The following is a 12,369-nucleotide window of genomic DNA, read 5'->3' as shown; positions in this document are numbered from 1 at the left end:
ACTGTTGGTCGCAGTGCATTCCATACACCCACCACTCTCTGCGTAAGGAAAAAACCTTACGCCTGACATCCCCTCTGTACCTCCTTCCAAGCACCTTAAAACTATGCCCCCTTGTGTTAGCCATTTCAACCCTGGGAAAAAGCCTCCGGCTATCCACACAATCTATGTCTTTCATCATCTTATATAGCTCTATCAGGTCGCCTCTCATCCTTCGTCACTCTAAGAAGAAAAGGCCAGGTTCAGTCAGGCTAATCTCATATAGCATGCTCTCCAATCCAAGGAACATCCTTGTAAATCTCCTGTGTGCTCTTTCTATAGTATCCACATCTTCTTGTAGTGAGCTGATCAGAGCTGAACACGGTACTCCAAGTGGGGTCTGACCAAGGTCTTGTATAGGTGTAACATTACCTCACAGCTCTTGAACTCAGTCCCATGATTGATGAATGGTATCACACCATACACCTTCTTAACAATACTGTCAACCTGTCCAGCAGCTTTGAGTATCCTATGGTCACGGACGCCAAGATCTCTCTGATCCTCCATACTGCCAAGAATCTTACCATTAATATATTTTGTCTTCAAATTTGACCTACCAAAATGAACCACTTTTCACTTATCTGTCACTACTCAGCCCAGTTCTGCATCCTATCGATGTCACATTGTAACTCTGACAACCTTCCAGACAATCCACAACACCCCCAACTTCTGTGTCATCAGCAAACTTACTAACCTACCCTTCTACTTCTTCATTTTTAGGATTAGAGCTGTACCGGTTGGTCTTGAGCAATTCTGTTTGAATTATCCTGACTTGGTGAGGGATTAGAACTGTGTTGAATGGGCTTGAGAAATTCTGTAGAGTTCTCAGAATTTGGAGATGTAAAGTGAATTAATGATCAGGCAACAACTAAGTTAACATGTTATGTTTTGTTAATATTTGTGAGCAAGTGAGGAAACATTTTCATCACTTTCTAATTCCAACAAGCCCTTGATCTTCCATCTGCAATACTGCCTGTGCACTTTAATGCCCCTATGTATGTCCCAAGATCCAATGGTATTCCTTATTCATCCAATTGTTTTGCCACCCCATTTCCTCTCATGTTACTGTTAGGTAAAATGCAATGCTTATTCAAATACTTATTTTCAATTTCTATTATGTACTTCAACCAGAATATCATACTTAGGGTTAAGTAATTGTCAAATGACATTTGTCACATAATAAGGATATGAAAATTGATGCATTGTAATAATTGTTGTTTGCATTTTTGTTTTTAATAAATTTTGACGTGGGATTCTTGAAGTTGCTGTAAAATGTAGGATTATAGCCATGTTCTTCTGACAAGATCCATCCTATTGGTTGTTGAGAAGGGTGCCTGTAATTATCACTCAACTAAATTACTGCAACAGTAATTGAATTGGCTTTTCAAATAATTTCAATGTGGAATTTGACCTTGGGAATATTCTTGAGTTTAAAAACATGACAGCATAATCATTTTCAAGTGCCTATTTTTAAGGGAACACAAGGTACATATGTTCATGTGGCTCATAATTCCTTCCATTTAAAATGTTTTAAAGCCATTACTTCTGACAGTGGCCACAAACTCTGTCTTTTGATCAGTTCTATTTTTCTCAGAGAATTTTTTTTAAACTGTCTTGTTTCCCCATTTTGTGCTAGGCTGGATTTACTCTCCATGTCCTCCATGTTTCAGAAAATAGCCTTCTGGTTGCATAACTTTGTTCCATTTGTTTGAACAGTTTATCGGTAAAGTTCTCATAATTGCTGTGCCATCTCTAGCCTTGACTGGGTTACTCCACCGCTCTACTCTGCACTCGTGACTGTGTGGATAGGCTCAGGTCAAACACCGTTTATAAATTTGCCAATGACATAACTGTTGACAGAATCTTAGATGCTGATCGGGTGGCGTACTGGACGGAGATAGATCTGCTGGTTGGGTGGTGTCACAACAACAACATTCCATTCAATGTCAAGGAATTGATTGTGGACTTCAAGAAGGGGAAGTCGGGAGAACACACGCCTGTCCTCATCGAGGGGCCAGCAGTACAATGGATGACCAGCTTCAAGCTGCAGAGGGCTGTAGTCTCTACCAGCTCCATCATGGGCACTAACCTCCCCATTATCGAGGACATTACAAAAGTTGCTGCCTCGGAAAAGCAGTATTCACCATTAAAGCCCTCTTTTTGTATTATTGTTTTATCGTAATTTTTTAAATGTATTGCACTGTACTGCTGCTGCAAAACAAAAAATTTCATGATGTGTCAGTGATGATAAGCCTGATTACGATTCTTTTCTGTAATCTGTCATCTTTAAGTTACTGAAAGCTTTGGGTTCTGCATCTTCTCTCATACCATGGCTTCACTGTACCTCCTGAGTTACAATGATTCAATGTATTCTAGTGGCTCCTATTTAGAATCCTTATCCTTCTGCTTATGTGGTGAACTAGATATACCTGTCTGACTGCTCCTGTGGCTCCTCCCAAGACCCTGCTGACTTCCCCTGTGGCTCCTCCCACAGACCCCTGTATAAAGGCGACTGTGGCCTGCTGCTCTCCCTCATTTTCCCCAGGATGTAGTGTTGTCCTTCAGTCAATAAAAGCCGATATCTCACTTCCTAAGTCTCGGCGTGAGTTATTGATGGTGCATCAATTTTATTGACTGAATCGGTGGCACGAACCTCCTCTAAGTACGATTGGAAGCACACCAGCCAGTGTTCAAAGGCAAGAGCTGCTCCAGGGTCTCGGGGGTCCAAGTCTAGACGTTCTGGGCGTAAAGCGGTTTCCATGTTGTAACTTTCAGTCTGACGTCGCGCTGGCTGCTACCCTCAATCAAGAAGGCAGGCCAGTGGCGTTTTTTTCTCGTACCCTTCAAGGCTCTGAACTTCGGCACTCCATGGTGGAGAAAGAAGCCCAAGCCATAGTGGAAGCTATTCGGCACTGGAGGCACTATCTCGCCGGCAGAAGGTTCACCTTGCTGACCGACCAGCGCTCGGTTGCGTTCATGTTCAGCAGCCAACAGCGGGGCAAAATCAAAAATGATAAAATTTTGCGATGGAGAATAGAACTCTCCACCTATACTTACGATATCCTGTACCGGCCTGGCAGGCTCAATGAACCGTCTGATGCCCTATCCCGGGGACCGTGTGCTAGTGCCCAGCTCGACCAGCTGTATGCCCTTCATGCCCAACTTTGCCACCCGGGGGTCACCCGGTTTTATCACTTCATTAAAGCCCGGAACCTGCCGTACTCCCTGGAGGACATCAGGACGATGACCAGGGACTGCCAGATCTGCGCTGAGTGCAAACCGCACTTCTACCGTCCTGACACTGCGCAGCTTGTCAAGGCCACCCGCCCTTTTGAGCGACTGAGTATTGACTTTAAGGGCCCCCTTCCCTCCACCGACCACAATGTCTACTTTCTCAGTATTATTGACGAGTACTCGCGATTCCCCTTTGCCGTTCCCTGCCCCGACACTACTACCACGTCGGTCATCAAAGTCCTGCGCCAGCTCTTCACACTGTTCGGATATCCCTGCTATGTCCACAGTGATAGAGGGTCCTCCTTTATGAGTGACGAGTTGCGCCGGTTCCTGCTTGCTAGGGGCATAGCTACTAGTCGCACCACGAGTTATAATCCCCGGGGGAATGGCCAGGTGGAGAGGGAGAATGCCACAGTGTGGAAGGCCATACTTTTAGCCCTTAAGTCACAAGGGTTGCCGGTCTCCCGATGGCAGGAGGTCCTCCCTGAGGCACTCCACTCTATCCGCTCCCTGTTGTGTACGTCCACTAATGCCACCCCTCACGAACGCTTATTCTCTTTTCCCAGGAAGTCTGTCACTGGGACCACCCTGCCAATTTGGCTGACGTCCCCGGGGCCAGTGCTGCTGCGTAAACATGCGAGGAGTAATAAGTACTCACCACTGGTCGAGAAGGTTCACCTCCTGCATGCTAATCCCCAGTATGCCTACGTGGTCTTGCCTGATGGGCGGGAGGACACGGTCTCTGTCCGCGACCTGGCGCCCGCCGGAGCAGCAGACCACTACCCCGAGCACTCCACGGTAACTATGCACCCTGTACCCGAGGTGACTCCGCACGCCCCGTGCCCCACACAGACTCCGTATGCGTCTGTTCCAGGGCCCTCGCTCACACGCGAGGGGTCCCTGACACCTCCTGTTGGGACAGAATTAACCCACTCTCCGCCTTCGGAGCACACACCACCTCCGGCACCTGTGCCGTCATCACCTCCGGCTCCTGTGCAATTGCAGCTGGAGCTACGTAGATCGCAGCGAACGATTCGACCACCTGATCGACTTAACCTGTAAATATGCTTGGGAATTTTTTTAAACAAAGGGGGGGTGAATGTGGTGAACTAGATATACCTGTCTGACTGCTCCTGTGGCTCCTCCCAAGACCCTGCTGACTACCCCTGTGGCTCCTCCCACAGACCCCTGTATAAAGGCGACTGTGGCCTGCTGCTCTCCCTCATTTTCCCCAGGATGTAGTGTTGTCCTTCAGTCAATAAAAGCCGATATCTCACTTCCTAAGTCTCGGCGTGAGTTATTGATGGTGCATCAGCTTAAATCCAGCTGGATCTTAGAACATTAGCGTTCCAAAGTGATAGATTCAATAGAACCAATATGTAATTCTGACATTCTTCTGGAAAGCGGATTAAATTTTTGACCAGTAGTGTTCAATTTAGTGGGAGCTGGCGTGAATGTTTTGAAACTTTGCATACCTCTTTTTCGGAGTGAATAAGAACCCATTCATCACTTGGTTCGGTTTTCAAGTATGATAAGTGGTGTCTAAAAATTTGAATTCTATGCCAAAACGCTCTCAGCCCTGGAAAGACTATTTTTTAAATGTCTTATCCTGACATAGATGGCAGTGAAACATATAAAATGGTAATCAGAAGCATCAATGAAGTAATGTAATGAAGAAGTATTGATTTTCTTTTCATTTGGGTGTCCCCTTTAGATAATGAGTGTCTACATTTTTCAGTGGTGATGGCATTGAGAACAACCAGTGTTCACTATCTTTGTGTTTTTGTGTAATTTTGTGTTGATGTTCGTGGTCCAGTCTCCATTTCCTTTTCCTGTGCAATCCTCCTGAAATCGCTTGAAATAATGTGAATTTCATATATTTGAAATACAAAACTTCCTGAAAAGCTAATGATTATTTATGCAAGATATAAATGAGATCTTGATAATACAGTACCCCATCAGTTATTTGATTGGAAACTTAATGACACCTAAAAAACCTAATTTTATGTATGTAGATTGTGACTTTCTTCCTTAAAGTTTTAAAAGCATCTGGAAAATGGAAAGATACTTTCCTCGTAAAATTTGTTTCTTGTAATTCAACTTATAATTTAGTGATAAATATACATCCCAAATTTTTATTGCATTGTATACTGTTTTAAAAAAAAATAAATCCAAATGCTAGCAACACACGCAAAATGCTGAGTAGCAATGGGAATGGGAAGTATAATTAAAATGGGTGGTCGCTGTGAGATCTTGCTTTCTCTGGCAGACAGCGTGACCACCAGGTAGCACCTGGCGGTGCTCAGTGAAGTGGTCTCCTAGTCTTCTGGCGGATGGGCAACATGTCAGTGCATGGCCTCTTCTGCTGACAGGATGAGACCGTGCTCAGGTTGGAGGAGCAACACCTTATATTTTGTCTGGGGAGCCTCCATCCTGATGACATGAACATTGATTTCTTGAACTTCTGGTAATGGACCCCCTTCCTCTCCTTTACCATTCCCCATTTCCATTTCCCTCTCTCACCTGATCTTCTTGCCTGCCTATCACCTCCCTCAGGTGGTCCCCCTCCCTTCCACTTCTTCGATAGCTGTCTCTCCTATCAGATTCCCCCTTCTTAAGCCCTTTATCTCTTTCACCAATCGACTTCTCAGCTCTTTACAACCCCTGTCCTTTTCCTGATTTCACTTATCACCTACTACCTTGTACTTCTTCTCCTCTCCCCCCACCTTCTTACTCCGACTTCTTTCTTTCCAGTCCAGAAGAAGGGTCTCGGCCTGAAACATTGACTATACTCTTTTCCATAAATGCTGCCTGGCCTGCTGAGTTTCACCAGCATTTTGTGTGTGTTTCTTGGATCTCCAGCATCTGCAGATTTTCTCTTGTTTGTATTTAGAAATGCTTTCAGGTTCCTAGACATGGAGAATGCTTTATTATAATTGGCTTAGACAGTTTAATGACTTCATGGCTACTGGTTACCAACGATACTCAGCAGCAGGTATCAACAAAAGGAAGGATCTTGGCAGACTGTATTAAAAAAAATCTGTGCAGTGCTGCAGTTTCGATATTGACTTCAAACTCTGGTCTAGCCACTTCCTCGTTTAGAATTTCTTTAATAGGAGCTGCTGCATGAAGTCTTGAATGCTATTAGCAAATCTGTGTTTGCTGAGCCTTGTGTTACGGTAGAACAAAACACAAGGCTTGCCATTACCTTTGTGTGAAGAAATTACAATATGAGTGTTTCCACAGAGGAATGTAAATAAATTTTCAAAATGTAAGCACATGGATTATTTTGTTCTCCAGAAATCTCAAAATGATTTCTATGTCCAGATATTAAACTGTTGATATAAAAATGTACTTTCAAAAACACTTTGTGAAGCAGCACTTAATTTATTTGTTAGCAAAACGATAGCTGTTTGAGTTAAAGGAGTCGTGTCAGTCTGGGTAAGTAATCGCAGAAGAGGTAAAAAGCATAGAGTAGTGTTGAAGGATTCTTCCCTCTGACTGCAGACTGTGCTTTCACCCAGAATTGAGATTAGAACTTCAGCTTCTCTTTGCCATGTGCTAAATGCCCAGATTTAGATATTGAGGGTATAATTTCAAGATTCAAAATGAGCTGAAACCTAGAAAAGTAATAAACGATGTACAGTAGTTCAGGAGGGATAGAGAAAGCAGGGAACTATGGATAAATTAGTGCGGTGGAAAAAGTGCTGGTATCTTTTATTAAGGAAGTGAGAATAGATCACATGGAAATAAATAAAAGGACTGGGCAGAATCAACAGGCATTTACAAAAAAGAAATTGTGTTTGATAACTCTGAGGAAATGACTGGAGTTTGTACCTGTAGGAAAGATGAGGATGAGCTGGCTGATGTGTATTTCGCCTGTAAGCAGCCCTTTGAACAAAATATTATTAAACAAATTTAGAGTGGATTCTTGTGTGGATTGAGAATTGGTAAGTGGGCAGAAAATAGAGAATGGGAATAAATGAGTAATTTTCAGATTGAAAGCCTGTGGCTAGTGAAGTTCTACAGGGGCTGATCCCAGTCCCCCAGTTGTTCATAATCCAGTGAGTCAAGTAAGAGGATCAAATATAGTACACTGAAGTTTGCTAATGATAGAAAACTGGGCGGTGGTGTGGGCTGTGAGGACATTGTAGATTCAGCCGGGTATAGACAATGGGAAAGGACGTGGCAGATGGAAAATCAGATGATAATGTGAGATGATCACTTTCATAGGAAATAATAAAAAGGCAGAGTGTGTTTTTAAAATGATGAGTGCTTGAAATGTGTGAAGAGATACCAGAGTGTTTTGTGCATGAATCACTGAATGTTAATGTGCAGGTTCAGGAAGCAATCAGGAGGGCAAGTGGTATATTGGCCTTTATTGCAAGAGGATTTAAGTACAAGGGTACTAATTGTAAAGAGCCGTGGTAAGATTGCATCTGAAAATTTGTTTATAGATCTGGTATCTGGTATGGACCTGCAGTTGAGGGAGACCAGTTACAGTTCATCAGATTGATTCCTGGGATATTAGTTGTTTGTGAGTATATTGGGCTTGTGCTCTTCCAAGTTTAGATGAATGAGAAGTGCTGCCGCTGAAATATAGACAACTCTTAAGGATCTTGAAAGGATAAATGCAGCGTTTATGTTTCCCCTATTTGGTACATCTAAAGCTAGTAGTTGTGATTGCAGAATACGAGGTTGGTCATTTAGGACAGCAATGAAGAGAACCACCTTCAACCAGAAAGTAGAGAATTCTAATGATTCAGTATCAAGGAAGTCTGTGAAATATTTTCAAGGCAGATAATTGATTTTTAGAGTAAAGGATGTTGATTAGTGCACTGTTGCCCTGGGTCAAAGATCTCTGACAATTTTATTGAATGGCAGAACAGATATGAGAAGCAGAATAGCCTACTTTTGCATCTCTCGCTTGTACATGTATGTTCCTGAGATTTTTAGAGGATATAGACCTATGTCTATACATAGCTTCATTAACTATGTATCTGCTTCATTTAGAGAAGCATGAAGTAATTCATTTTGGTGATAGAAAGTGGAGAGGGAATATAGACCATATAGCTCAATTGTTAAAGACAAGGTTCAGAAACAGAATGATTTGGTGGGGGGGGGGGGTGCATGTACAAAAAAGGTTGAGAAGGTTGTTTAGAAGCATTTTTTAATAAAGTAAATAAATGAAGAATTAATGCTGAATCTATATAGGCCTCACTTAGAGTGTTATAGCCATTCCGAACCTTGCCATTTAAGATTAATATTAAGAAATTTATTAGGAAGATATCATGAAGGAAAGACCAGTTGTTTGGTAAGATTGGAGAAGTTGGATTCTTGAAGGAGTTTAGAGAAGATTTAACAGCAGTTCAAAATATCAGTTTTGATGTACCAACTGAGGAACTGTCCAGTTCCAGAATTAGTAGCGACTAGTTGGCACTGACTTGTAAGATTTACAAAAGAATTAGAGGTGGCATTAGAAAATTATCTTTTTTACTCAGCATAATTTTGATCTGAATTACACTGCATGTATGTATTTTAGAAGCTAATTCTCTGATCATTTAAAAAACATACTTGGGTAAAGATTTAAAAGGAATAATGCGCAGGATTATGAGAAAAGATGTCAGTGGAGCGTAGTTTCTAGAGCTTGTAGGGACCTTGTCGGTCAAATAGCCTTCTCTGAAGATGTGCCATTTCATGATTCTATGAAAAAAATATTAATTAAACACCATTTTCTTTTTCTTCCAGGCCAAATACAAAGAAGACTTTGAAAGGAACCGAGGAAGAGGATTTAGCATTGTTACTGACACTCCTGAACTGCAAAGATTAAAAAGAACCCAAGAGCAGATCAGTAATGTATGTAATGTTCTGTGTGAGAACATGCATGAGAACTGTGTTTTCTCTATTCTTGTATTGTTTTGCTAAATTAAGTGAAATGCAGATTGAATTGCAGTGTTAGGAGAGAATGCAAATGCATGTGATGGAAATGGAATGCCTGGGTGTGAAATGTGGAATGATACGGCAAGTCCAGATAATTCTCCTAACTATTTCCTGATGTACTTTGTAATGTGAAATGCATCCAATCCAAAAGAAACATTCTATTATTTTTCTTACAGTTTTTCTTCTCAGATGATGAAAATTGTTTTGTTTCATATGGATTCTGGAAGTGCATGTGAGGCTGTGAGAGTGTTGTGACATACACATGGACATATATGCACAAAATACACCATATGTCAGTTATGAATGTAGCCATCACCTCTTGATTCAGAAAGAAAATGTTTAAATTTGCAATTATCGTGCCTTTCTAAAAAATTGTATTTACTTGTTTTCCCATTTCTTAATCTCTGAAGGTCTGTGCAGACTGAAGGGATGTTAGGCTTTCTTGATCTTCCACTACCTGAATTAATTCAAGTTCAGTACATCTTATGTTAAGTAAAGGTACCGACCCACAATCTGTTCCTCTGTCTGTGCATTGTCTATTGAAGACCACATGAATAATTGGATATTGATATTATCAAAATTTTTCTTCCGAATATTGAATATGCCTTTTAAAAATCTGATTTCTTTTTCAAAGTAATTATTCCAGTAACTATTTAATTAGATCAGAATTCTTGTGGTCTTTAAGAATCGTGTAAATGCAGTGGATCACTTATCTTAAGCTGCATGAACTAACATTAAATTGGCAATGTTTGGCTGAGCACAATGGATTTTTTTCTGGTGTTTGTTATTACCAAGAAATGTTTTTACACAACTATAAGGAACATTAAGACACACTGACTGCACAATTCATCATTTTGAACTGAAGGTCTTAAGCTTCACATGTTAAAGTGCATCTACAGTGGCTAATGGATATTGAAGAGTATCAGAAAATAAGGTAGGGGTTTTCTTAAAATTTTGCAGGCTTGAATTATTTTGATCAGGAAATAATCAGTAACTTAATAAAATATTTTTCTTCATGTGTAAGAACTTAATTTTATTTTCTGATTTATTGCAGATATGCTGCAGTCATTGAAATCAAGCCCTGAAGGCACAATTTGTGAAATACACCCTTAAAGTGATTTAACATGTACTTAGAGTGGTACGTGGATGTAGTAAAGTGATCCATCATCTGAATAAACTTACATCTGTGTACCATTAAATCTTAGAAAATCTTTGCAATTTGGATTACTTCAGCACTTGTTAATTGATCTTTGGTGGATTGCCTCAGTGAATAATCAGTGCTAGCATAGTGTAAAATGACATTAACTGGCTTTACTTATGTAAAATGAGATTAGAGTCATAGAATCAAGATCTGAGTATTGTTTTTAATGAGATAATTTAAATAATTTTTTATTCTTTTTGCATATATTGATATCAAACTTCATCAGATTTGGTATGCCATTACTGTTGATTGGTGTTGATGCCTATGTATTGATTACTATTCTATTGTAAGTCTGTATTAAAAGCATTTGACCAGTTTGAATCTAAGTCATAAAAAGACCCTCACTTTCCAATGAAAGTTTAATTTCATAATCTGGCTGCCTAATATAATATTGAAACTGTTTATTATATTTGCTGAAATTTTGCTTTCCTGTCTGTGATTAGAAATACTTTTCATTACATGTGTAATTATGTCATCATGAATATTATTATTTATGACTTAAATATATGCAACATAGTTTCAGCAGCGTTGCTACGCATTTTTTAAACATGGCTGAAAAATCTAGTGTCACAGGACTGCAAGGACTCTGAACGTAGCTACTTGCACTCATATTATCATGGAAATATAATCTAGTTATTTCAGCAAATTGCAATCTGAAATCTGTGATGTATAATATCATGACTTTCCTTATTCTAATCCATGCATAATTCTTTTAGTCTTAAAGTGTGCGCTCCTATACCATTCAAATGGCATAGCTGACGCCAGTGACGGTGTTGCATAATTGAATTTGTATCAAACGCTTCATGTTGCCAGCAGTAATTGAAGTTAAACAAGAGAAATTGGAACCAGGTGTATAAACATTGTACAGCATGACCTAGGTGTAGCAGGTAAATATATCAAGTTTATTATACTTTGCAGAGTCCTAAAATATAGGAAACTCTAAAACTTCCAAAAAGTACTTCCAATGAATATGTAAGTAAATGGAAAAATTAAGTGCGTAACATCTTTCGGTAATCCAGGGTATTATATTCAAATTGAGAAGGAAGCACTGATAACCCTCACCCTTTTGATATTTATTTTGACATATACTTTATAAATCCAGACTTCATTCCTCCTCTCCTAAACAAGACTTTGGTGGGTGAGTGTTTGCTATTGTATTGGCACAACAGTCGTGCCTTCTGCAGCTGTTGGTTCCTGCCGTCAGTAGCACTGACATCGCCCCTCTCACTCAGACGGGGGTATTATAAATATTGAAATATTGACAAATATATTCCTTTAAAACTGGAAAGCACATTTCTGGATCATGTTTATTATCACTGAATTAGATGGTGTGAAATTTGTTGTTTTATGACAACAGTGCATTGCAGAGATGTAAAATTGTTATGAATTATGAATATAAATAGTGCAAAAACAAAAAGGAATAAGGTAATTTCATGGACCATTCAGAAATCTGATGGCAGAGGGAAAGAAGCTGTGACTGAATCATTGAGTGTAGGTTTCCAGGGTCCTATATATCTCCCCTGGTTAGTAATGAGAAGAGGGTGTGTCCTGGATGATGAAGGTCCTTCGTGATAGATGCCCCTTAGTCACTTCACCAAATAACAGACTAGAAGAGCTCCTACTAGCTGCTAATTTATTTCTATAAATGTTCCACCAAGCCCAGGAGAATCTTCCCATATTTCTCTCAACATTTGCTGGCAGCAGTGAGGTTTGACTGCTATCACTGCATTATTCATTTTCCCAAGAACCATTTTCAAATGTGTCTCAGACTATTTGGCTTGCATCCTAATTTCTGTTCAGTATCTGTGTTCTTGTATATAGTGCACCATGGCTATCTTGCAAATTATGTGCAGGAAACAAGCATGAACTTTAAGTGTGTGCAGAATGTAAAAACGGTTTTTCCTTTATATTAAGGAGCCCATAGGGTGCCCCTGCCAGGCCACCATAAATATTGTGGT

General features: G+C 40.2%; 1 protein-coding gene across 2 annotated transcripts in view; it reads left to right on the top strand.

Annotated features, from left to right (window-relative positions):
* nebl (nebulette) overlaps positions 1-12,369 on the top strand; it is a 313,389-nt gene that overhangs the window by 188,838 nt on the left and 112,182 nt on the right. For both annotated transcript variants that reach the window (XM_073054631.1, XM_073054632.1), the window contains exon 4: positions 9,019-9,126. In XM_073054631.1, coding sequence (XP_072910732.1) covers positions 9,019-9,126 — 108 coding nt within the window. The remainder of the gene's footprint in view (positions 1-9,018; positions 9,127-12,369) is intronic.

The sequence above is a fragment of the Hemitrygon akajei genome, chromosome 8, assembly GCF_048418815.1.
Source record: "Hemitrygon akajei chromosome 8, sHemAka1.3, whole genome shotgun sequence".
Lineage (NCBI taxonomy): Eukaryota > Metazoa > Chordata > Chondrichthyes > Myliobatiformes > Dasyatidae > Hemitrygon > Hemitrygon akajei.
This window is presented reverse-complemented; position numbering and strand designations above follow the sequence as displayed.